Source organism: Rhododendron vialii, chromosome 3a (genome assembly GCF_030253575.1).
Source record: "Rhododendron vialii isolate Sample 1 chromosome 3a, ASM3025357v1".
Taxonomy (NCBI): Eukaryota; Viridiplantae; Streptophyta; class Magnoliopsida; order Ericales; family Ericaceae; genus Rhododendron; species Rhododendron vialii.
The window spans coordinates 30,477,416-30,502,442 of NC_080559.1; the positions used below are offsets into that span (position 1 = coordinate 30,477,416).

At 38.5% G+C, this 25,027-nt stretch overlaps 5 protein-coding genes across 12 annotated transcripts; 2 read left to right on the forward strand and 3 right to left on the reverse strand.

Moving 5' to 3' along the window:
- Nucleotides 1-2,059: 2,059 nt before the first annotated feature.
- On the reverse strand, nt 2,060-5,046 carry LOC131319831 (histone-lysine N-methyltransferase ATXR6). Of its 2 annotated transcripts, none has more exons than XM_058350240.1 (6): nt 4,707-5,046; nt 3,749-3,829; nt 3,402-3,631; nt 2,889-2,989; nt 2,560-2,772; nt 2,060-2,477 (listed from the first exon to the last, which is right to left on the reverse strand). In XM_058350240.1, exons 1-6 carry the CDS (start codon nt 4,954-4,956, stop codon nt 2,318-2,320), a joined length of 1,035 nt encoding a protein of 344 aa, XP_058206223.1. In that variant the 5' UTR covers nt 4,957-5,046; the 3' UTR covers nt 2,060-2,317. The 2 variants fall into 2 exon arrangements, with proteins under 2 accessions (XP_058206223.1, XP_058206222.1); XM_058350239.1 differs by having other exon boundaries at nt 3,743-3,829.
- Nucleotides 5,047-5,870: 824 nt separating this feature from the next.
- LOC131319832 (uncharacterized) lies at nt 5,871-11,126 on the forward strand. Of its 2 annotated transcripts, XM_058350242.1 has the most exons (9): nt 5,871-6,306; nt 7,891-8,022; nt 8,184-8,307; nt 9,224-9,669; nt 9,895-9,971; nt 10,073-10,208; nt 10,452-10,655; nt 10,914-11,011; nt 11,101-11,126. In XM_058350242.1, exons 1-8 carry the CDS (start codon nt 5,926-5,928, stop codon nt 10,971-10,973), a joined length of 1,560 nt encoding a protein of 519 aa, XP_058206225.1. In that variant the 5' UTR covers nt 5,871-5,925; the 3' UTR covers nt 10,974-11,011; nt 11,101-11,126. The 2 variants fall into 2 exon arrangements, with proteins under 2 accessions (XP_058206225.1, XP_058206224.1); XM_058350241.1 differs by having other exon boundaries at nt 10,914-11,121.
- A 1,783-nt stretch (nt 11,127-12,909) lies between these two features.
- On the forward strand, nt 12,910-14,728 carry LOC131319835 (dof zinc finger protein DOF4.6-like). 2 transcript variants are annotated; one of them, XM_058350245.1, is made up of 3 exons: nt 13,226-13,486; nt 13,655-14,168; nt 14,244-14,728. In XM_058350245.1, the coding sequence occupies exons 2-3, from the start codon at nt 13,658-13,660 to the stop codon at nt 14,363-14,365; spliced, it is 633 nt and encodes a 210-aa protein (XP_058206228.1). In that variant the 5' UTR covers nt 13,226-13,486; nt 13,655-13,657; the 3' UTR covers nt 14,366-14,728. The 2 variants fall into 2 exon arrangements, with proteins under 2 accessions (XP_058206227.1, XP_058206228.1); XM_058350244.1 differs by lacking the exon at nt 13,226-13,486 and adding an exon at nt 12,910-13,112 and having other exon boundaries at nt 13,655-14,728.
- A 628-nt stretch (nt 14,729-15,356) lies between these two features.
- Nucleotides 15,357-19,959, reverse strand: LOC131319833 (uncharacterized). The gene is made up of 5 exons (XM_058350243.1): nt 19,361-19,959; nt 17,738-17,943; nt 16,742-16,840; nt 16,350-16,423; nt 15,357-15,778 (listed from the first exon to the last, which is right to left on the reverse strand). The coding sequence occupies exons 1-5, from the start codon at nt 19,698-19,700 to the stop codon at nt 15,553-15,555; spliced, it is 945 nt and encodes a 314-aa protein (XP_058206226.1). The 5' UTR covers nt 19,701-19,959; the 3' UTR covers nt 15,357-15,552.
- Nucleotides 19,960-20,631: 672 nt separating this feature from the next.
- Nucleotides 20,632-24,016, reverse strand: LOC131319836 (protein yippee-like At4g27745). Of its 5 annotated transcripts, none has more exons than XM_058350250.1 (4): nt 23,931-24,016; nt 23,253-23,378; nt 21,781-21,833; nt 20,632-21,687 (listed from the first exon to the last, which is right to left on the reverse strand). In XM_058350250.1, the coding sequence occupies exons 2-4, from the start codon at nt 23,343-23,345 to the stop codon at nt 21,606-21,608; spliced, it is 228 nt and encodes a 75-aa protein (XP_058206233.1). In that variant the 5' UTR covers nt 23,346-23,378; nt 23,931-24,016; the 3' UTR covers nt 20,632-21,605. The 5 variants fall into 5 exon arrangements, with proteins under 5 accessions (XP_058206233.1, XP_058206232.1, XP_058206230.1 ...); XM_058350249.1 differs by lacking the exon at nt 23,931-24,016 and adding an exon at nt 23,522-23,906; XM_058350247.1 differs by lacking the exons at nt 20,632-21,687; nt 21,781-21,833 and adding an exon at nt 21,921-22,350.
- Between the last annotated feature and the right edge of the window lie 1,011 nt (nt 24,017-25,027).

Consider the following 25,027-nt stretch of genomic DNA (forward strand, 5'->3'; position numbering starts at 1 on the left):
TGCAATAATTTGTAGCCCAAATTTTTTAGTGAAAATGCCCCTATGATTTCTGTTCAAAGAAATCTGTTCTATTCACAAAATAATACTTATAAGATTCGCATAAAGATCTCCCGGTAAGAAAAAGGTGAGAAGCAGCACGAAAAAGTAGTATTTGGTGGTCTTGGGGCCCACCTAGGCGTTCCGACACCCTTATTCACCACACATACTTGTAGGGTCCAGTATTAAGTGTATGGACCTCACAAAGATGTGTAGTAACTAAGGATATTGGGGCATCACATGCAGTGGCGTAGCTAGGAATTTAGCTCGGTGGAGGCACCATTAATTAACACGGTCATGGTATTCTTTATCTTTCTTAATAAACAACCGTAATATAAAAAGAAATGAACTTAGAACGTAAAATATTTGCTACAATATACAGATAGATAACGGGTTTTGATGAAAAGCAAATGCGAAAAAGTTTTTTTTTTTTTGAGAGCTTGACAAAGATACTAGGGGATGTAAGTGTTATATGAGGAAAAATGTGAATACTTTTTGGATACAAACTGTCATGACCTTTTTACTTTTAATTGCTTCGTCTTATCTACAAAAACTTAAACTAGCAAACCGATAACACCGAACCAATCGAACCGCGTTGGCGAACACCGAACCGAGCAGCTTTGTTCATCAAGCAGTCGGTGTCAGTTTTTTATTTTTTCAAACCGACCGGTTCGGTTCAGTGGAAAAACAGGCAAAAAATTGACCAAACCAAACCGATTCCATCCCTAGCTACAAAATATAGATAGATAACAGGTTTATATAATAAAAAAAAAAAGACAAAAAAGAAAACTTTTTTTGAGAACTTAACAAATATACCAGGAGATGTAAGTGTTACTATAAGAGAAAAAATGTGAATATATACTTTTTGGATACAAATTGTCATGACCTTTATAATTTGGGAGCAAAACCGATACTTTTGGAAATTGCACTTGGGGTTCTTATCGCACACTGTCTCCACCGACACTAACCATGTAGCGGTGCCCCAACACCACTGAATATCCTGTCCAAATGAAGACCACTGAAATCTTATCGGGGGTGTGATATGAGAAGTCTCTTTCTTCTTGTACCAATATACCGTATATATATGTCATAAACGTTCGGAGTTTATGTAACTACAAAGAGAGGACAACTTGGCCAACCACAATTAGCAGTGGCCTTTTTTTGTTTGTTTGGTGGGTAGTGCATGTGATAAGTCTACCAGCTCAGTGTTTGTACATAAATATTCACCTAATTGTGATTTACAGTGTCTGTAGTTTCGGGTAGGATCCAAAGTTTTAAATAACGGGTTACGGGATCGGTGCACGTGACGGTATCAGACATGGTGTAAGTAGGAATCGGCTCTAACGATCGTGAATTTTTAAAGTTTATTTTGACCAATTTTCCCCCTGTAGGCTGTAGTAGTATCTAAATTCAGTAAATCACCCTTTAACAATCGAGTATCTGCCCTGAACCAATTTGTGAATCAAAAACAGACCAATAAGTATACAAAATCGGTCGGTACGCATGTGGTTTTTCCATCTTGCTGGTATATCAAAGTGCAACGGTATCAGAACACGCAAAAACTGTTACTACATAATAGCTGATATGATGCATAACAGACCATATTTTAAAGCATACCCCTTCAAACTTCCATTATGTGAAAACATTCCGAGCTCATAACAATAATTCAAACAGTTCAACCAGTAGGATCCCCAAAGAGACACATTTCTACACATGTCCATAGGCACGTGAACCCGTTACATTTCATTTTGGGAAATGGATTTCATAAGTTTTCGGTATGCAACATAATTTTCAAGGCACTTTGCAGAGTAAAATACAACGTGTTCACTGACAATCCAGTCTTTGGAGAATTCCCTTCAGCTTGTCTTCTTCCCCCAAGGCAAGTGTGAAAGAAATCTTAAAAACGACTTTGCACCAAAAGAGATCACACAATACCAATGTTAACAGGGCATCAAAGTACGACACACACATTAGGAAGTGGGCCAAATGACACTCAGAACTGGAAACAGAAGTAAACTGAAACTGGAAGCAGTAAATTCTATTAAGATGATTGAATTGCAAATATGAAGTTCCCAGTTTCACCAGATTTGAATCAAGATTACATTCGTCGTTATCCAAAATGAGGATGATTTACATTAGCAGGACACAAACAAGTAGATTTCTTTGTCTTCTTTGTAATTCTTGTGCTTGGGAAAGTTTGAATAAACTAAGGAGAAGGGTTCACAAGGGGTATAAAGTTAGCTTGTCATAGCCTAATCAAATAGCCAAGGATTGGAGGAGGCTAAACAAAGTGCTCAGTTGGATATTCATGTTCATACCCATTGTAATCATAGTACAACCTCTCTCCCTTTGGAATGTCTCTGCTTGCGATCAGTAAAGCCCGACACTCCCCGTTCACATCGAATCTCACACATTTCACATTCTGCTTCTTTTTCCCATCTCTGCACGATAACAAAAATGCGATTATTAGATGTAATGAGGAACCATGGAATGTTTTGTCACTTGGAGGAAGGACAAACTTACGGTGTGTGATTATTGATGCCATTTATGAATCGAGCAATGTTACTACGCTTGTCTGGACAGATGACTAGGCTTTTTGAAGGATCCGCAGCTGAAATAAGTGTCATCATGCTATCGCCATCGTCATTTTCACGATTTTCCAAGTAATCGACGTCTCCAACATACTCCGTGATTATAGTTAAATCCTTGATGAACCTATCTGCCTCTACCGTGAATCTGTTAATAACACACAAATGAGTTGACTTCCGTCAAGGAATATAGTATCTAAAAACACTCCATGAAAAATGAACAAAACTAATAAGAAAAACAAACTTAGAATACAAAGAACTTACCCTTCTCTAGGATCAAAAACAACCATGAGGGGTGGCCACTCCCCTCTCTCCATCATGTTCTTGCACAAGTCCAGGGTTTCCATGTCCTCTTTAGGCAAAACCTGAATATGATTTTTATTTGCATTTTCAGTCAAATAGCACCAACAAAAAATGATAACCATATATGTAATCACTTAAAACATGATTGAGAGCTATTTCCCTATGAAATATATGTACATGACATCCGTTGTCACAGAATACTAGAGGGTGAATTCAGTGGACTATGGTTATGGCAAATTCAGCTAAACATTAGACAATAAACCACCAGAGACAACACATTAGAACAGTCCTAGCTTGAAGGGCTTTCCGATCATAAGGTTTATGCAACTTTACAATGCTTCACTTTGTGTTCAAACTTCAAAGGATCCTTAAATTTGATTGTCCGTGTTGATAGCTTCAGAAAGGGCTATTACACCATTTTGGGTTTTCTTTATTCAACTTTTGGGCAATGAAATGTTACAATGTTTATTATACCTGCATTCCTCCTTGTTCCAGAGCTGCACAATTTGCTGATCTAGGAGCCATGCCAGGCACATAAGTAAGTTCATTTCTGAAATCTGCACCGGTTGCTGTCAATGCCGTGGCCAATGAAGCCATTTGTTCTAATCTCCTTATTGGATCTTCACATGGGTTAAACGCCAACAACTTTCTTCTCTTCTTTGACACCTTCAAAATACTTGTTCTCTTTCTTCTCTTTCGACTATCTGAATTAAAAAAATCAATAGAATTGAGCGGGAGAGGTCATTTCTGTTTTCTACACAAAACAAATAAATAAAAAAAACAAGAAATCAAACTGACAGTGAAATTCCATGTACCTGTACCTGGACTTATCTTCTGTATTGGTTCTGAAGACCTTTGAATTCGAAAGAAATCAACAATTTTCGTTTGGACAAGAGGAAAACCTGTGAATTAAAGGAAAGAGGTTGTTGTTTTGATTTCTAACCAATGATAAATCACAACCCTATATCACAAATTAAACATAGGACAGATGATGCGATGCATGTTAGCTGACCCTAACAAATCAATAACGCCCCATTTGTTTCTGAATTTTTTTTAAAATTTAACAACATTTATTAAGATGAGACCATTCACTAAATGCATTCTAACATTTAATTTCTCTTCTATCTAAGAAGATAATGAAAATTTTGTGTAGGCGCTTTTTGATTCATTGTACCTGATACAAAAACCCAAATATATGGCAATGTAACTGATCCAACTATGCTTACGTGTCCATAAGCGAATCTATATCCTAACTTTCTGGTTTAACCGCCCCTTTGGATGGTGAAAAAGGCTGAGATAAGAAAGAGGAAAAGACAATAAAAAAAATATTCTATTTTTGTACTTTTCTAACCAAAATACTCATTCCAGATGAGTGATTTTGCTAGAAAACATAACCCTTTCTTTCATTTTCTTATGAAATCCCTTAATCCAAAGGGAATGTAAATAAACCACATTGTAAATTTCAAAATCCCAATTGTTGGAGTCCTTCACAAGAGGTGCAAGTGGTGAGAGTGACAAGAATCAAGGGCTCCACCACAGCCTAAACTTTAGCTGCCCATGTTGGACTTTTGCTTCCCATTCCTGATTTGGTTGAAGTTTTGATGTGAAGAGCATTGAATTACTTCTTTGTTTTTTTCTCTTCATAAGAGAGGTGAGGTTTGAGCGCGTAAACCAATAACAAGAAAAACGCAGACAAATAACTTAACTTAATTTTTTTGGGTAAGGTTAACTTAACTTAATTGACATTACTAAATCGTAAAACGAGCACAAAATACGTACTTTTGGGTTTTTTCTTGTGGTCCGAACACGAGGGGCAGAACCAGGAGCCTTTGGGGACGGAAGCGAGGATGGGCCTGAGGCAAAAGAGGTGAAACCCACAATCGCATTTGTCGCAGAGAAGCAGCTCGGACGGGCTCTCGCCGGAGCCGCATTCCTCACAGCAGGTGTCGGTGTAAGAATCCTCCCGTTTCGATTTCGAAGAGACAGGACGAGGCTTTGGAGCCATGGTTCTGCGCCTGAGGGAAGCCATAGATGGGAGAGAGAGTTTGGTTTGAGACTGGAAGAGAGAGAGAGAGAGAGAGAGTGCGAATTTGGATTGGGGCAAAAGTTGTTTAGATACAGCAAATGGGACAAAGCGAGGAATACGAGGGTTTTGGCAGAACAATTTGGCGCGATAATTTGGTTTGGCGGGAAGTTGGGGGTGGTTTTTGGCGCCAATGCATCCAAAGGGACCAAATTCTAAATTCTACTAATTTTCTAGATTTTTGATTTTTTTTTTCTTCATAAAAATTAGAGAGGGGTGGTTTTGAGAATATGGATGAAAAATTATTCCACCCCTCTACGGCATCTCCGTGATACTTGCCCCAAATTTATCATTTACCACACATGTCTTTCAGTGCATGTAATAATAACAATGCTAATATGTATTGAACATGAGTCCGTAAATAATTAAACTATATTTTTTGTCAACTAACTTTGTGCCATTAAAAAAATGTTTTTTAAAATTTTTTTTTTTTATCTTCAAAAGGATGAAAGAAAACGACGAACGTAACAACTTTTGTCCTCTTAAATGTGATCATAGGAACTCCACAACTACCATTTAAGTATAAGATGGCATAAGCATCACTCCTATCATCGGGAGGACCCGAACCCAAACCTCCACTAGGGGGTGTGGCGTACATTGCAACTCCATCATATCCGAGAAATTTTTCAGTGCCTGATGGGTATGTCTCACGTGGTGTCCGCTCGACACTCTCGAGCCGTCTAATATATTTTTCGATGGCTCATATTAAAACCTTTTCTCTCCTCTCATCCCTTCTATTTCTCTCTCCCTTTCTATTTCAAATCCGAACAGTCCAAAACTGAATCAGACAGTTTGAATGTGCTGAATAAGCATCATGTGGTACCCGCATGCTACTGAAAAATTCTCGACATATACGATCCACGCCTTTTGAAGCAAAAAAAAGGCCACGCACAATCCATTTCCCCTCCGTTCCAAATGGAAGCCGAAGACCGTAACCCGCCCACCATCTACTCCGTCTCTTCCGTCGACTCGCCCGAGTTCACCCGCTTCACTCGCGCCCTAACTCGCTCATCCGTCATCGGCCTCGACGCCGAGTGGCAGCCTCTCCGTGTCCACCAGCCCACGTTCCCCACCGTCTCCCTCCTCCAAATCGCCTGCCGATCAGCCGGCGACGACGACGATTCATCGGTTTTCCTACTGGACCTCTTAGCGATTCCTCTCCCGTCAATCTACGGACTGTTGAAGGACGTGTTCGTTTCACCAGAGGTGCTGAAACTGGGGTTTAGGTTCAAGCAGGATCTGGTTTACTTGTCTTCCACTTTCTGCTCTCAAGGCTGCGACCCTGGTTTTGATAGGGTGAGTTTTATTTGTCTGTTTGTAGTCAAACGCAATCAAAATTGCGCAATTCAGGACTCCTAAGTTTTTAAATTTAATTGGAATTAAGAATAAATGGAGTCTCGTGTGAATGTTTTTGTTAAATTTTGCTCAATTTGTTCAGTTTTGTTTTGCGTGTGGTGATAATTATGGACATTCACTTGCTGCTAGGGCTGCAAGCGAGCCGAGTCGAGCTTTGTTGTGTTGGAGCTCGGCTCGTTTACTAAATGAGCCAAAAATTCGACTGTAAACGAGCCGAGCCAAGCTTTGGAGCGCTTACTAAATGAGCCCAAAACTCGAGCTTGAGCTTGGCCAATTACTAAATGAATCAAGCCGAGCTGAGCCTCGCGAGCAGCTCGATTCGTTTGTAGCCCTCTACGAAGCACGGGTACTTCAGAAATGTACCGGGTACGGCAAAATTTGATTGGGTACTTTTGATAATTTTGGGTACGGCATGGGTACGTTTTAGCCTAAAATGATTTTTTTTTCAAAATTTCAGGGATTTTTTTTGTAAATAATTATAAAATATGGGCTTATTGTGTAAATTTTGTCTTTTATATACACATTCACGTGTTTACTGAGTCACTGAGAGAGGCAGCGGTCTAGGGCTCCAAATCGGAACAGAAGACGTAAGTTCTCTCTCTTTTATATACACATACACGTTTACACTGAGTCAATGTTTGTAAGCACTGTTGGTATGTAAGGAACAAGGAACTCATCTAGCTTTGATCTAGTCACGTTGAACTTGATGTATGAACTTCGAACTTTTATCTATGTTGCTTTTTGTTGGTAAAATGGGTTTATATTTCATTTAAAGCAATAAAAAATAGAAAAAATTTATATATCTATTCGCCGTACCCCTGCCGTACCCTACTTTTTTGGGGTTTTGCCATTTCCCGTACCCGTACCGCGTACCTGTGCTCCATAGGTAGCCCTACTTGCTGATTATTATGAATTATATATACCGCTTTGCGATGCATATTCAGTTATCTTGAAATTGCTAGCCCCTTGGATGGAGGGATTTCATAAGAAAAGAAAAGAAAGGATTATAGTTTATTTTCAAATCACTCATTTGAATTGAATTTTGGTGAGAAACGGAGAGAACAATACAAAAAATTTTGATTGGCTCTTCCCCTTTCTTATCACACCCAGAAGTTAAAGCCCTTTGATAACATAGCTGTCGAGTATACATTGAGTTACTTAATTGTAAAGAGTTCTGTATGGCATTGATAAATTTTGTAGTTTTTTTGTCCCTGCTATAACGTTTCGGTTTATAAGTTATGCATCATTTATACTCCCTCGTGCAAAAAAAAATGGTTTGAGCATGGCATGATTGCCCTCGCAAGACTTCTCTGCTCAATGCATGTGATAATGTCCTTGAGAAGCATTTCTTTTTGTGGTATTTGAGATGAGGTCTTTATTTGCAACAGAAAGAAGTTGTATGCCATTAAACTGTGCGGTTGACAAATAGATTCCATTTAGATAGTTCATTTTCAGAACGTATAAAGTAGCTGAAAGTACAATATCCGGTTTCATTGTATCTTATTTGGTGGAAATGGTAAATAGGTGGAACCCTTTCTGGACATTACAAGCATTTACAATTATCTACAACACAAGCAACTAGGAAGAAAGATACCGAAGCAAATCAAGAGCTTGGCAACCATCTGTGAAGAAGTGTTGGGCATCTCTCTTTCAAAGGTTTGCTCTTGAAAAATCGCATTTTGTTCGTTGGATGGATTTAAACCCGAGTTTTCTCTTACAGTAATACTTGTTGTAAGCTGTTTCTTTCTGGGCCTAAATTTGAATTGCAATTTGAAAATTGCGTCTAAGAATCTTCCAACACAACTCATTTCTGGTAGGAACTTCAATGTAGTGATTGGTCATGTCGTCCCCTTACAGCAGAGCAAAAAGCATATGCAGCTGAAGATGCACATTGTTTGCTTGAAATCTTTAAGGTCTTCCAGATCAAGGTTAGCAAAGAAGGTTTGTGACACTTAACAGTTTGAAATCGTTAAACTTGTTTAACCATGGTATAGGGAATAGTAAGGGACAGAAAATCAGATTATGCACTTGACAATTAAAAACATCAGAAAGGGGATCTGAAGTAATTGGCTCAATATCTACATCTCAGAGCAGCTTTTTCTGTGAGAGGCAATAGAGGAACTCTGAGAGATCTCATATGTAGCCCTTTGGGCATCTGCTTTCTTCCGTATAGTGAAACCCTCATCGTCTGATTGCCTATGGAGTAGGTATTTGTTACTGAACCACGTAAAATCTCCGAGTTCTCTGTGTTTGCTCATTTCTCTATCTCTTCCGTCGTTTGTTCAACTACCAATAATCATGTCCGCTTTATGTGTTTGTTAATGCTTCCACACAACAGGATCAACATGAGTTTTGATTGTTGAATGAACGTCTTTTAATTCATTTGCCCTTTAAATTTTGTAACTTGTTTTCATCCTCCTGTTTCTCGTTAAGGGAGGTTAAATACTAGACGACATCAAAGAATGCATATGAGGACCAGCCTTTGACAGGTTTCTCAATGTAGTACAGTAGCAGCTTTATTAATTATCCACTTATTTTCTTTTTCTGATGATCAAATGTTGTAGGATGTTTTCTACTTGTGAGCTTTGAACAGAAAATCATCTTCTCTTTCTCTGGTATAAATCACCCTATTGTGCTGCATGAAGCATCTAATGCCCCACAAATTGATACCATTCTGAAATAAAGGGATATATCATATATGTAGCCCACCTGCTGCATTTCAGATGAAATGCAGAGACAAGTCTTTTGGTTTCTAATTCGAATGCCTGTGGTCTTAAATAATATTCAGTCTGCTTATAAAAACTAAAATGTTAGCGTTGGTCAGAGTACTATAAATTTCTTTTATTCTTTACTGCAGGGGATTCTTTCGGTGAAGTCACTGAACTTAGTTTCTCTCATCTAGATCTTGGGTTGAAAGAGATTCTTGAGAAGCCTAATAGTTGTGATAAAATCTTGCGGACCAAATTCAGTGAAGCTTTAGAGATTGTCCGAGCTACTACATCTTCTGAATCCTCTCATAGAGTACTTTCTGCAAGGAGAGAAGTACCTGATGTGTCATGCATGAATACCATACCAATGGATGGTTCGCTATTGCAGATTGTTCAGATACATGGTGATAGAATCCTATTAAAGGAATCTGACAGAAAACCTAAAATGTCCAGAAAGAAAGGAAAAAGAAAACCTTCTGAAAGTTTGATATGCAAAGAAAGGCGATCAGAAAAGGTCGATGATTGGCAAGGCCTTCCACCTTGGGACTTGTCCTTGGGTGGTGATGGATGCCCGAAGTTTCTATGTGATGTGATGGTAAGTGGCAGTACTTTAGTAAGTTGTTGCTTGGAGATTCTTTTCTAATGCCGTTATTTGCAAGTGTACTAGTTCCTTTGGAATTACGAGGCTTGGGATTTGATGTCCCTCTTCTCTCCTGCTATGATCGTTGTTTGAAAATTGCATTCCTCTTAGTTTCCAATTAGATGTGATTGGATATGTCTCAATATTCAATTATGAGAGCTGAATAAAAGGATCAAGCAGGTAGAAGGCTTGGCAAAACATCTTCGGTGTGTTGGAATAGATGCTGCAGTTCCATATGCTAAAAAGCCTGAAACCAGGTGTTATTCTTTTGAATAAATTTTCCTCATTTTAGAATTGTGATTCTTTCTTTGTTTTTTATTTTCTAATGTAACTTTATTTGCCACTTGTTTTTCATTAGGGGCTTAATAGACCAAGCACAAAGAGAGAAGAGGGTGCTTCTGACACGAGATGTCAAGCTTTTGAGACATGGATATCTATTAGAAAATCAAATATACAGAGTGAAGAGTCTTCTGAAAAATGAACAGCTGCTTGAGGTATATATTCAATGTAGTCAGTGGTGCATGCTAAGTTTGGACTTAGTTATATTGTTGGCATGCATACTCATTCCTAGTTATTACCATAGTAAGTCCCAATATAACCTCAAGCGTCTAGGGTTTTAAATAAAGGTGGTTACATATTGTATACCGTAACGTTTCCTGATACCGCGAGTTAAAACCCTGAGCTTATCATGAAAGTGAGTACATAGTTGTGGATGCTAATATGATGAATCCTTGCAGGTAATTGAGACTTTCCAATTGAAAATTATTGAGGATCACCTGATGTCAAGGTGCACCAAATGCAATGGTAGGTTTGTTCAAAAACCACTAACAACAGAGGAGGCTGTTGAAGCTGCGAAGGGTTTCCAAGTGATTCCCAACTGTTTGTTTAACAAGAATTTAGAGTTCTGGCAGTGCATGGACTGCAACCAACTCTACTGGGAGGTAGACATTCGATGAAATTTCTGCTTCAATCATGGTTTTATCTGCTTTTTTCGTAGTGATTACATGCTTGTATCATGAATCTAATGTCAGCATACCAGAATCATATAATCAATACTTGTGGGAGTCATGGTTCTACTATCTTTATGTTCTCTTTGATTACTTTGTTACGAAAACTCTCATCAAACATGTCATTTTTTTGTCTTTGTTGTGATATATGATTGCGTATGGTTTAAGATAACACCTGTAATATTGTTACAGGGAACCCAATACCATAATGCAGTACAGAAGTTCATCGACGTTTGCAAGCTAAATGCGTAACTCAAATGCCACCAATCCTCGGCGAATATTTGCAACGGGTATCGTATTTTATTTGTTCTAATTTCTTGTTATGTTGTATTTGTTACTGTCAGATAACACGTGTATTTGTTTTGGTTTATTTATGAAGCTTCAATCTGCCATTGCTACCTGTTGTGCGTATCCTTTTTCCACAAATTTTCCTCCATGAGCTTCTCTGCTTGTTGCAAATGGACAGTCCCTTTGCTTGTCGAAAGGGTTGCGGTGTTGCACCCAATACAACATCATGAATCTAATCTGGAAAATTTCAGATAAACTGATACTAATAAACTTAAAAAAAATTGAGGGAAAATTAACGAAACGCTTAGGGAGACCAAAAAAAAAAAGGAGTTAAGATAAGCATGTGAAGGTCACTCTTCGTATAATTCTGTCAAAAACAAATGGTGGGAATTTGACATTTTATATGATTCTGGCAAGAATTGCTGCTTTAAAGACAGCAAAATAAGCAGCAATGCTGTGGAAGAAATCTGGGCGGGAGTGCTGACTCATGTGGGCATCGAAGGGTTGGGCTGCTACCCAGGGTCTATTCTCCACACCACGTTATGGTGGGATTCATACAATTTGGCTTGGGTCCCATCATAACGTGTGGCAGTGGAGGAGTATGGACACCATGTGGCGGCACTCCAAGGGCATTGAATAATTTTTTCTTAGTATCTTTGAGAATCCCTTCTTTTGCACTCAATTTTTGCTCTCAATCATTGCTTTGGATTTTTTTAAGACGCTTTTATGCTTGCACTCTCGTTCCGCTCTCGTATGCAAACATCAATTACTATGTGACCTATGGGTGTTTTGCTAAACAAGTCACTTGCCTTATTTTTTTTCTTTATTCAATTTTTTTTTTTTACATCTGTTAGTTTCATGTCATATTTTTAGGATTATTGATTCGTCTCAACGAGTCAACGAGAGTAATCGAAAAAGTAAAAAATTAGGGTTCGAACTTAATTTTTTAAATAAAGCCCAAAATTAGCCCAAAAAATCAAATTTTTTGGCTTTACTAAAAAAAATTGAGTTTGGATCACAATTTTTTTACTTTTAGATTTCTTTCGTCGAGAGAAACTAATAATTCACAAAAATATGATGCGAAATTAACAAATGCAAAAAAAAAAAATTGAATAAAAAAAAATAAAAGGTCGAATGACTTGCTCCATTTTTTTAAGCCAAATTTATCACCCCTTGGTCCCAAAAAAATTCGTTTCGATTTGATCGAACGGTTTTGGGGTGGGATTCTCTGCTTCGGAAAAGGACAATCGCACGCTCTGACGGGACCCCGGCCCACCGTCGCTCATAGAAGCCGTTGAAAGGCTCGAATAAAACGTTTCGTTTTCTAATTGGTTAGTACTTCGGTTGGGTAGCCCCATGTAAGAATTGACCATAGAATGGTGAAAAGTGGAAAAAAGATCAACAAAAAAATGGAGTAAAGAAGAGGTGAAGCGTGGAAAATTGTAAAGGAGCAACCAAGGCGGTTGGCGTAGTGATTGTGTAGCGGTACTAAATACTATAAGGTTGCTGGTTCAAATTCTATGGAGAGAACAGTGATATCTATTGTGTTTGGTTAGGCCATTGGATTGGGGTTTTTTGCAGTGCACAGCCGCAACCGATCTAGCTGTCTATTTTGACGCGGGCAGTTCAGATTTAATCTGAACCATTCATTACTAGGCCGTTAGGGGAAAAATAAGTTCTATCACACAAAAAAGAACCTGTAAAAGAAGCATAAAAAAGCTTCTGTCAGCTCAATACCATAGTCAGAAAAGAAGCCACTATACTGCACTCTGGTCATGCAACACGCACAAAACCACTCGCAAGCAAAAAGATTATGAATGACTAATGAAAAAGTATACACCCAAGGGAGGTGCTACTACTCTCATGATTACAGACTATAATGGCAATTTTGTGTGTATTAACTGAGCCATGCTAATTGCTAGTACAAGAAAAAACAAAAGAAAAAAAAAAGTCATTTCAAGACTGGCTACTAGTCGCAGCAAATTGGTGTTTTGCTTGTGATTTTCCTATCTTTTCAAAGCCAAGACTCAAAAGCGCTCTCTCTCTCTCTCTCTCTCTCTCTCTTCTTCATCTTGATCCATGGACATTTCTCAGTGGCGACAGGTAAAGAAACTATGTCTTCTCCCTCCGAAATCATCATACATGCTATCTCCTCACTTGGGTCTTGACCGGTTTTAAAGACTAATCCAGAATGCTTTGGGTTTTAAGAAATTTTCTTGTTGGTTGCAACTTTTCTTAGATATCTTCCATTTTTAGTTTGCAAGTACTCACCCCCTTCTCTCTTTTTCTTTGTTTTCCCACCATCTGATATGAGGAATGATATGAACACAACCCCGGACACAACTTTATCGAGAGTCTTTCGATACATATGAGTCCACATACCACATACATCCAACTGTTTCGGACACAGTTGTGTCCGATAGATAGGCGTGTTCCTAGAATTTTCCATCCAATAAAAGGGCCCCCCGCAAGCAGTCGTAATTTGTTCTTTCTGCCTTGCTTGTTTGCCTTTTTACTTTCTTAACTTCTCTATTTTCCCCTACATATTTTCCTTTCGTGCTCGACTGTAATTTTGTTTTTTCCTCATACATAGAATAGAGCCCTTCTCTTATCCAGTTATCCTCTTTTTGGTTTTTTGTTTTCAGGGGATGGAGTCAAGGGGTATAACTGAAATGAGGAAGCCAATTAGGCCACAAAAAGAACAAGCATTGAACTGTCCAAGGTGCAATTCAACCAACACAAAATTCTGCTACTACAACAACTACAGCCTCTCTCAGCCAAGATACTTCTGCAAGTCTTGTAGGAGGTACTGGACTGAAGGTGGGTCCCTCAGAAATGTTCCAGTAGGTGGAGGCTCCAGGATTAACCACAAGAAATCATCATCATCAAAGAATAATCTCCCTCATGATCTGACCCCGCCAACAAATTCCTCACACTCTGCCATCCAAAACCCTAAATTTCACCAAGGCCAAGACCTCAACCTTACTTGCCTACCCCCTAATACTAGTGATCACAACACCATTTACCCTAACCCTTTTGGATATAGGATATTTGACTCAGATGGGGCAATTTCTGAGCAAGAATTCAAGCCAATCAGCCTTAATATTTGTCTAAACGGGTTTGGAAATGTGTATGGATCAAGGTTTCCAGGGGTTCCCCGTCCAGTCCTGACGCACAAATACACACAAATAACTTTCCCACCAACTCCTCTCCCATGCGCGCCTGACTTTGAAGAGAGTACAAGTGCAAGGCCATTTTTCCCTTTTGAGGAGTTGAAGCTGCATAATAAAGGGCAAGGAGAGCCTAGCACAACTGGGCACTGGAGTGGGATGTTGGGTGGAGGGTCTAATTGGTAAAATTACTACCATTCGAAAATGGGTAAGGAAAAAAACTGAATAAAGTCTCTCTCTCTCTCTCTCTCTCTCTCTCTCTCTCTCTCTCTAAATCCCAGCAAGGGAGCAAAGAACCCTAAGTTGTATGCGTCTTGGTGAAGATGAAAATTGATCCTAGTTCCATGTTTTGAAGCAGCATTTTTTGAGCTGTTCTGCTTAGTAGAATGTCTGTTCTTGGGAATTGAGACCAATAAACCTTTCCTAAAGTAAACGATGTGGCCTAGATTAACTAAGAGCATAGGGATTGCATCGGCACCTGTATATGAACCACAAAATTTATCTTCATGTGCAGTTTTCTTGATTCTAGAAAGCAAAGATTGTTTCGTATGGCAGGGTGATCGATTAACATTAGTCTATGATTTTTGTTTGATAACATTGGGTCAGGCAATGTATGCATCTGACTAAACTAATCCACAGGATCAATCCCGCTGTCAATTAGAGGGGGGCCATAAGTGTTAATAGCACATCTGCCTTAACCACCATATCAACTCCTTGGGATATTGGTATGCGATCACAAAGTGTCTAATAACTTCGATCTAGTAGAGAAATGAAATTAAAAATCATCTCGTGATTCCCAAGTTCACCTGCTATACCAACAGGTCACATAACATGCTCAATATGGAAACCGCATATGAATACCTAGCCACGTTAGCACTCCCGAAATTTTTTTTGTATTTTTGGTTGTACCCACAAACATTCCCCTTGGCAGTCGTGCGCGTGTGTGTGAGCGCTCTTCTTTTTTTTTGTGGTGGAAGACTGACTCGATAAAAATTCACATAACAGTTGTGAGGTCATCCAAGTAACTAACATGATCAGATTAAGATCTCTATCATATTTGCACAGATTAAAATAATACGACAACGTCTCCAATCAAGATTTCCAAACCATTCTTCCCTAAGGCCGTGTTTGGATTTTGGAGTAAAGAATTTGGTGAGGGAAAAGAATGCAAGCATGCTTTCAATTGTAAAGGGAAATTCCCAGCCTTTCATTTCTATCCACAGATCAGTCTACAAATTGTTACCAACACATACTCGAGAAAAAAAACAACGGGAGTTGATGACGCACCTCCAGCGTGTATCTTCTGAGCCGCTCCAGGAATTTTCCTGTGAGGGTAAATAGCAGCGATGAAAGGATCATTACTATGATTAGATTCAGTAAAGGTCAAGCGACTCGAGCACTCTGCGAGCTTGGATGTGTAGAGCCATCAGTCTCTGCTCTGGATCAAGGGTAGAGCCAAACTGACTAGCAGCCCAAATCAAAGAGGCAGACTTCTCACCCATAAGCCGCCTTATGTCTTCATGTACTGCTGCCATTGGAGATCTCTCTCTCCCATTTACATGCCCAATGAGCAGCAGCAAAAACTCTCCACATTTTAGCCTGATCAGAAAAAATAGTAGTTTTCAAGTCACTGTGTTTTCCAATAAAAGCAACATCATAAGGTAACCAGACAAAATATGAAAAGACTAGAGGAATGATATAATTTCTGATACTTCTATCCAAAACTGAGACGGGGAGAGCCTAATGCACTAATGAAATTTGTGTAATAAGAATCTGAATGAAATGAAAGAGATCCAAGTTAAACTACGGTGAAATAGTTTTTTTTGCCATGGCCTTCCAAGATTTATCTGTGCTAACCAAGATTTATCTGTGCTTCCTAATAGTTCCGAAATCCTCAATCCCACTAGTTTTTACATTCCCAACTTTCCAAGAAGGGCAAACAGTACTGATCAAGAATGCACAGAATTGTTCCCAGAGCATCAAATTACGTTCTCGTCACTCAGGGATCCAACAAAAGGCCCGTTCACAAATTATTAATTTAGTTCACATAAATGAGAGACCATTGAAGTATATATCTTAACTGGCCATAAAGAAGGCAGGAATCATGTGGTATATGCAAGTTAACAGTCAATAAAACGGGGAAAAACCGAAGCCTGGGCAGAAAAATTACCTCAAATTCTCTTCTACTTGTTTGTCTTTTATGAGTATAGCAACTTCCTCAATGCCATTGCACGCCTCAAAATCCTATATATTATTGCCAAAAAATTAAATATGCAGGAAGCAAAAAAATTTAATATGCAGGCATTGTAGATAGCAAAATAAATATGTATATTCCTTTTCACATTTCTAAATCCAAATATCTGAAGGACTACTTACATTTCAAGGGCATTTTTACAAGTTAGTTTCATAAATAATAGCTCTACACTGAATCTTAAGACCTTATATTCTGAAAAGGAAGACCGTAGCTTAAGAACTTTATTCAGAACTAATTCTCAGAACTTGTATGACTGCATCATTAAGTGGTAACCGAAACTTTAAACAGAGAGATGAGACAATGTCTACCATTTGGTTGGCAGATGAATCGAGCATTATTGAGATTAAAGCATCTAGACATGCGCCTTGCTCAAGTACTCCTCGAGTGGATAAGATATTCATCAATACCTGCAACATATGAAACCATGTCAAATCTGACATTCCTAACATGACATGAGAAGAAAATTTTAACAGCAAAGCATTGAAACTAAGGGAAAGAACCTAAAGTTTAAAGATTAATTTCCAAATTAGTAGTAGATGTCTACATAAAGTAGCCATCCGAAAAGTAAGAAATGGCTAGAAGCAGGCGGCAAGCAAAAGCTGCATGACACAATCAGTTGAATGGAGAAACTCACACCAAAGCAGATTATTTCCCATGTTTACATGATTCACAATGATGACCTACACAGAACACCTTTGCATGGTGGCTACCAGATGCATCCCTGAAATCTTACTCATGTCCAACAACTATCCAGTGCAAGGGGGCTCAACATTCAACAGGCTTTGATAACTATGTCACAGCTCATACTAAATGTGATTTCTGGAGAAGAACCAAAACATATTCACATAGCCAACTGGGGCCAAAAATGTTGGGCTTATACATTGAATATTGAATTGATGGCTTCTGGTTTCTTGTTTGCACCATCTGACAGGATTAAACACATTGCCAACCATTACAGAATTAGAAGCCTTCCTTTCCATCAAGTCCTTGAGCAATCTATCTTCAACAGTATTAGGATAGTTCTACTTCTCTCACATTTGATAAACAGTATGTTCTAAACATTTTCTTTTTGACGGGGAGGGAAGAGGGAAGGAGAAAGAAAGATAAGGGAATCCGACCCAGATGTAAACAAGAGACGTGCCTAGTACGACATTTTTCTTACAATCTCCAAATTGATAAATGATTGTAAAACAATTGAGACAGCAAAGAAGTTAGCCAAAGAATCTGCAAACATATACGTATATATATGTACGCATGGTTTTTGTGATGGGGTAAACAAGAGGTTAACCTATGTATATGTATACCTGGATTGCCTTGTGTTGATGAGCCAGTAGTGCGCTTCCTCTGTGCAGCAAACAACATCCTTCCAAAACTCGAAGTGCAAGTGCAACTTCAGAATCAGTTGAAGGTGTAACTATCCTAATGGGTTCAGTGCCAAATATATGATCCAAATTTGCTACCCTCTGCTCCTCTAGCTCTTTTAATGAATGTTGAAACAGAACCGGCACAACTGGTAGATACCAAAACACCATGACGTCAGCCACGTCTCAACGTCAAATCATACAGATTTTTCCAAAAGGAAAACCAAATTGACAGTCTTTGCGCTTCAACAACAGAAATCGTTAAATTACCAATTCTCAACCTTTGACATCTGACATATAAGCATAGCAGCTATCTTTCAAAACCTCTATATGTCATCAATCCGAAAACAGCACTCAATTTGGTTGCAGAGAAAACATAGGAAAGCACAAAAACTTATACCCAGTATTTCCGAATTTGATTTTCTTCGAGGAGGAAAATGAACAATGATAATCTAATCCAATCATTTTTTACTTTTTTTTCCCCCCTCGGAGAAAGTCAGTATGATTGGATCATCTAATCCAATCATCTTGGCTTGGCAACATCGCAAAATGTCACTTTTTTCAAATATTGAACCAAATCAACCATAATATTTAGATAGTTTCTCTTTTGTGGTATTATAAGTTTCCTCCTGTAGCCTGTAACAAATCCTAAACACATAGAGAACTAAATAGATTGTATTTACATCTATCCAAATCAAGTAGATGCAAACATCAGGAAAGAATGATAAAAAAAACATCAGGATCTAGGAGATGAACACCAACAAGTAAGACAAATTTGCCATCCTGGCTTAGCAACAGAGCAAAACGTTACCTTTTTCAAGAAATAAAACAACTTTTACCAGAAGATTGGATAGTTTCTCTTTTCCAGTCATACAAGTTCTCCTTTTTTCCCCCGCAATCAAACAAGAGATGATGGCAATCAAGCTGAAACAAAACAGTAACAAATACAGAACTAAACATATCGTACGTCCATTCAATTCGAATCACCACAAATTCGCTTAGATGTAAACACCGGGCTCTAGTACGCACACACAAACAAATAGAAAACGTTTCACCACCTTGGCTTGGCAACAGGGCAAAATGTCATCTTCTCCACAAATTAAACCTAGAATGGATAGTTTATCTATTCCGGTGTTTAAAGCTTCTCCCTTTTTTTTCTCAATAAACAAATAAGAAACAGCGGCAATCAAGCCACAACAAATAATTACCACACACAAAACAGATCGTATATCCATTCAATCAGAATCACTACAAACTTGTATAGACGTAAACATCGGGCGCTAGTATATAAACACAAACAAATAGAATAAATTCACCGCCTTGGCTTAGCAACAGAGCAAAATGTCGCCTTTTTCACAAATAAAACCATTTAAGCCAGAATAACGGATAATTTATCTTTCCTAATTCCTAGTGTTTTCTCCTTTTGTTCTCGGCAAAAATGTAACGCGCCAATCAAGCCGCAAAAAACAGTTAACACTTAAACACATACAAAACTGAACAGATCGTATATACAGTCAATTCGAATAGCTACAAACTCGTATAGACGTAAACATCATATTACTTGACCTTGGAGATCGGGGATGGATTGGCTGTGGCAGAAGAGGTTGATTGTGGAGTCGGACTCGGCGACGGATCGGAGGAACTTGAGGATGCTGCGGAGGCCGCGGACGCGAAGGAACGAGAACTCGGCTCGCGCGTCCTTGAGTCCGGTCCGGAGCGCGAGCGTGATTTCCCTGTAGAGTCTCTGCTTGTCGAGCGAGTTCACCACGTCTCCGACGGGCGACGGCGACTGGGTCTGGGGGTCCGAGTTCAGGCTGTCGCTCCAGAAGGCCTTCTTCAGATACATCTCTCTCTCTCTCTCTCTCTCTCTCTCTCTCTCTCTCACTCTTCTTGCCCCCAGTATCATTTGGACGCTCAGTAGCCCAAAGCCATGTGCAAAAAAAGAGAATTTGCAGCTCACTTTGCTTAATGATGTCCGTACAAATCTGTTTTGTTTATATATGTAATTATTGATGTTTGATCAAAACTAATTTTTTTGCTTAGAAACATACTGGAGAGAAGCTTTACAAAATAAACGATTCCATTTCGGGCTTCCAACGAGACCGAACTGGACCTTGACCCCAAAATGGAGCAGCTCGGAGAGATCTTTATTCCCTTTCTTTTTTTTCAACAACTTAGATCATTTCAGATATTATATATAAGAAAAATACAGTATAATGAAAACGGACATTATTGGTCCGAAAATACAGAAAACGACAAACAAAAACAAAAACAAAATACACCAAACGAAACAAAAAAGAAAAGCCAACTAGAGCCAAGACGCCAGAGCACTATAAAGGGGGAGTTTGAGTGACCAAGTATGGACACAAAGCAAACTCTTCTGGATGAACCCGCTGCACCAACATTCCCTTTCTTTTAGATCTAAGCTAATGTAGGTTCTTTTTAAAAAAAAAAAAAATCAAAGTGAGCTATTTTTTTTATTTATCTTGTATTTATATTCATGAAAGAAACATTCTCTGAAAGTATCCTACGTTTTTTACAGTAATCATGATTAGTATTACAAATCACATACTTGAACCTGATTCAATGGTCCCAGATCAGTCAGGACACAAAATAACTCTGGAAGTTCTGCTTTGGCCCCAAGTCAAGTAGGCTAGCCGAACTGCCGTAACCATCACCGCTGCTGCTTTTCTATCAGAGTTTCGTAAACTTATTCAAGACATGATAAACCAGTTTTTTTTTTTTTCCCTTTTAACAGTACTGCAATCTATCTTTTCTTGATTATTCCATTATTCCAAATCCAAATCTTTCGCAAGGCCTTAGTTTAGTCACTGTGGTTATCATCTGAAGTTCTGAACAATAAAAGTTTGCACAATGAAATCCGACATGTCTTTATTCTCAGTACAATTTTGCAGACATTAGGAAAACGCCCCCAATGTCTTGTTCCACAACCCACGCATTCTTCTGCTAACCGCGTGTGGAGTCGCAAACCTTCCTAATTGGAACATATTCTCCGGTCAGTAGATGTTAAATCACCGCCTCCATTTTGCTGACGTTGTGAAGTCTCTCGCCCGGATGGGACCTTGCGTTATGCACCGTCGTTCAATGGTGAGGAATCTCGCCTTGCCCTTTTAGTGTCAATAGACACAATAGTAGCAGTTTCAACAGGTTATTCGCCCCAGGATCAAACATTCAATGCCTATCCAATGCTAGTATCGAACATTCAACGAAAAGATCATGGTCATATATGGACATTCCATCTAGCTTGCAGTTAGTTTGCTCCTGCAACTTCAGTTCATATTTACAGTCCAGCAACCAACGCAACCCCACCTTTTCTTTTGAAACCTGGAGAGTCTAAAGAAATTTCAGTGCTGTGTATTCCACTTGAGAAGATCAAATAAAATCATCTTAGATCACGTTTATACTAGTGCCATGAGCTAGCAAACGAAGACCAGAAACGCAAAAGCAAACCGGAACAAGAAAACGGCCAGAGTCCCCAATTTGTCAGTTGAGAACACAATTAATGCACTAGTTACTTTAACCATTTTCGCCTTTTAGGTAAAGGGCCAGCATTGCCTCTCTCGTTTACACATAAGGGTAGTCCCAAGTCTGTCCGTTGGTGTGAGATAGCAGACTGCAAATCTTGCCATACAGACTAAGATAACCGAACCTCCCGACATCTCCCAAATTTGTTTTCAAAATATAAAAATAGGCAGATTCTAGCATGTTGGTTTCCACCGGGCATGTTTCTTCTTTTTTTCCACAAGAGAACCCTAACTTTCAAGTTCTTCCCTCCTCCCAACGACAACCTTTAAATCTCCACCATTTCTCTGAAACCTAGTTCCATTCTATGAGGAACAGACAGATTACTGGACTCAGAGAGTTGCCTATGGCTGCAAGAGGAGTTGGAGAAAATGAGAGTTTGGAAGTTTAAACAACCACAAAACCCTAAAAACTCTAAGACTACTCTTTTTACCAGCACCTACTACGTAAAGGTCATGCTTGTTAATTTCACATTCTCCTTCAGATCCATAGAAACCTGTAATTGTACCAAGCACCACAACACACCATTTAGACAAAGCAAAGGCTTTACTATGAGCACAATCCTCGTAAATAAGGGATCAGAGAACACAATCGATGACACAGTTGTATTAATAACAAAACAATTAGTTCAACAAAACTTCCGTACAAATCACATTGAGATAGTAAATAAAGGGGACAATGACAAATTTCCATTTGAGTGACTATTCCTGGAGAAAATTAACATTAGGAAACATGGCACACTTGCATCAACAATGGGATGAATGGTATACGGTTTTTCTAGAAGGCTACCAATTATCCTTCACAATTTTTGACTTTTCAAGTATGAATTTCCCTTCCTTGTACTTCTGTGATGCCTCGTAAGCTCTTTCATACTTCCACCCCAAGACCTCACGGCAGTCACCACAATAGACATCGGCAACTGTGTGAAGACCAGTCAAGAGGTGCCTATCTTCTTTTGGCCCCATGACAATGTTCATTGTGTGAGAGAAAAGAAAGGCTCTACCATTTCTTCCCTGGAAACAAGAGATTGGAAATTTGAAATTAACAAACCTACTTAAAACTTTTGCTTGCGCCAAAACTGAAAGGAAACGTTCTGGCATCTCAAAACATTCAGGAAGCGCAAAATAGAAAAAATCTAGGGCCACGTTGAATTTGATTGTCAGCGAGGGGTCCTATAATCCCATCGCATGAGTATCACACCGGATTAATAACGAGAGCATATCTCATGTCATTGTTGGATGGGTTGTCCCCCAAATTGGCTTTTGTTTTGGATAAGCAATAATGCTATTGAAAAGGCATGAAGGGGATGCCACCCATGTACAAAAGAAAGCAAAGAACAAAAGGCCAAAACACCGACAATCCCAGAAATTCTACTCAATCAACAGTAAATGCCAAAAATATCTAGCATGGCAAGAAATTGATCAATGGAAGGATAGCTCACTTTCGACTCCCAACTAAACGAACTGGAAGAGTATGCACTCCCTCCGCAAATTGGTGCATTCAAATGCTACGAAGGAATGGCAAGGGATATATAATCCAATTTCACATATAATCCCGGGCAATCTAATGGGCCTAACAAGGGAAACAACCCTATAATGTAAGTTAAATTGAACCCGAATCCACTCTTCGCAAATTGACTAACAACAATATGCTCTTTCCATGAAATTCGGAAGATATGGTGGTTCAAAAGTTGGAAACATAACCAATATCTCTTCAAGAAGAATCATTCACGTCAATAACTTGTATCTCCAGTTAGTTGCCCTCGGTCAACGCTTTAATATAAAAACGAACCCGTGAACAAAGAACACACATCAAATTAGAGGTAAAAATGATAGACAGGGCAAGGTCAATTCTATACAAAAGAACTATAGTTCAACAACGGTTCTTACTACATGGATCAGAGGTATTCATTCACCTGAAAAGCCTTGGAAACTATATCGTCGTGAAGCGAAACATGATTTCGACAATTGCAGCAGCTGTACAGGCGAGGCCCGAAAAATTCAGCCATTAGACACACAATTCAGCTCCAAACACCTTATTGCTGCATCCAAAACATAGTTATGAGATCATAATAACACAGAAAGAACCAAGTAAATCAACTTGATTGATATCAACAGAAAACAAAAGGCCTGCGAAGTCGAAAACCCGAGCCGATAAGGGGGAAAGGGGCAGCAAGTGCTTTACCCACAACGAAGCTGGTAAAGACCCAAAATTCACAACAGAAGATAAACTACATAGAGTGTTAGCGTGCAAGTTTAGAACTCATTGAATATATGATTGAGTGAAAGATTCAAATAAAGTCATGGGTTTCGCAAGGGAAATAAAGAAGTGGGTGTGATAGAGACAGGATTGGTATGAGGTGCAAACTACAAGAATATACGAAAATAAAAACAAATTCTGAACCAATTAGAAAAGGGGAATCTTTGAAAACAAAATCTGCACAGTCAGATGGACTGGAGAAGACGACCCATTCTGAACTGAATTAAAGAAGTGGAATTGGATGAGGATCAAATTGGAGTCAAACTCAAAAAAAAAAAAAAATTGTAGATTGAAAACAGAATTAACCCCTTACAAATATTTTGAAAATTCTAACCTGCCCAGTGTGCCCTAGAGCTTACGGTAGCCATTCTTGAGAACCAAAGAGGAGTTTCTGGGCCTATTTCGGTTGGTGGGTGGTGACCGTATGTGGACGTAGCAATAACATCCCAACGCGCGCCCACAGCACGTTGCAACCACGCGTCCCGTTAAACTAAGATTTATTTTTTGTTTTTTCTTTATAAGACAGATCATTTTCTCATAATACATCATATTTAATTTAAAAATAAATACTTATTTAGTAGAATACACCCTAATAATTTTGAATGATTATGATGCCAGCAAAAACAATTTTGCCATTATAATTTTTCCATATTTATCTAAAGGGACAAACTGTAAGAGAATTCCAACCCATATAGTACTATTTTTGATAAAGCAATGTTGAAAAAAATAATCCGACCCTCCCATCAAAATTGACAACTCTTTCTCACACTTCAAATATGATAACTGAACATAAGCCCGATAAGAAAAAAAGAACATCACTCATTACCCCCCACCAATTATAATTAACATCTAATTATTTTATCAACGGAAAGTCTATGGACACAGCAAAAGTGGGCACAGATTGTGCACAGAATGCGTAGTGGGGTCTATAACGGGTCCCACAAAAATGATTCGAACCGTTCATTATGTTTAAAATATTTTTTCAAGGATCCTCTCAAAAAATTAGCTCAATCCGATACCTATAAGAACTTGATCTGGAAAAATGTTTTAAATATAATTAACGATTCGAATCATTTGTGTGAGACCCATAATGAGTCCCAGAATGTAATCTGTGCACGATTTGTGCACAATTTTGCTGTGTCAGAAGGAAGGTTCATAATTACACCATATTTCCGTAGGTTTTTTAGCCTTTAAAAGTTAATCCTATTGATTTTTTTCATTGTTCGAATATTTTTTGGCATCTATTAATTTGCATTATTGGTTTTTGAATGATTTTCTTTCCAAAAAAAATTCAATTAAATAATCCAAAATGAAAATTTATGCAAAAATAACAATGCAAAAAAAAAAGAATAAAAACAAAAAAAAAAAGGGAAATGATAATGCCAAACCCACTTTTATTCCTAACAAAGCCCTTTTTGTTCTTACCAAAAC

Bases quoted from the DNA above. Each gene is read 5' to 3' on its own strand.
- LOC131319831 (XM_058350239.1), bottom strand. From the start codon at position 4,956: ATGGCTTCCCTCAGGCGCAGAACCATGGCTCCAAAGCCTCGTCCTGTC. The intron at 3,830-4,706 runs GTACGTATTTTG...TTTAATTCACAG, and splicing joins CCACAAGAAAAAACCCAAAA to GTTTTCCTCTTGTCCAAACG. The intron at 3,632-3,742 runs GTACATGGAATT...TTTTTAATTCAG, and splicing joins GAAGATAAGTCCAGGTACAG to ATAGTCGAAAGAGAAGAAAG.
- LOC131319832 (XM_058350242.1), top strand. From the start codon at position 5,926: ATGGAAGCCGAAGACCGTAACCCGCCCACCATCTACTCCGTCTCTTCC. The intron at 8,023-8,183 runs GTTTGCTCTTGA...CATTTCTGGTAG, and splicing joins TGGGCATCTCTCTTTCAAAG to GAACTTCAATGTAGTGATTG. The intron at 9,972-10,072 runs GTGTTATTCTTT...GTTTTTCATTAG, and splicing joins GCTAAAAAGCCTGAAACCAG to GGGCTTAATAGACCAAGCAC.
- LOC131319835 (XM_058350244.1), top strand. From the start codon at position 13,089: ATGGACATTTCTCAGTGGCGACAG. The intron at 13,113-13,654 runs GTAAAGAAACTA...TTTTGTTTTCAG, and splicing joins ACATTTCTCAGTGGCGACAG to GGGATGGAGTCAAGGGGTAT.
- LOC131319833 (XM_058350243.1), bottom strand. From the start codon at position 19,700: ATGATACTGGGGGCAAGAAGAGTGAGAGAGAGAGAGAGAGAGAGAGAG. The intron at 16,841-17,737 runs GTATACATATAC...CATATGTTGCAG, and splicing joins ATCAACACAAGGCAATCCAG to GTATTGATGAATATCTTATC. The intron at 16,424-16,741 runs GTAGACATTGTC...AATAATATATAG, and splicing joins ATTCATCTGCCAACCAAATG to GATTTTGAGGCGTGCAATGG.
- LOC131319836 (XM_058350247.1), bottom strand. From the start codon at position 23,345: ATGGCTGAATTTTTCGGGCCTCGCCTGTACAGCTGCTGCAATTGTCGA. The intron at 22,351-23,252 runs GTGAATGAATAC...TCTTGTTTCCAG, and splicing joins TAGTTTCCAAGGCTTTTCAG to GGAAGAAATGGTAGAGCCTT.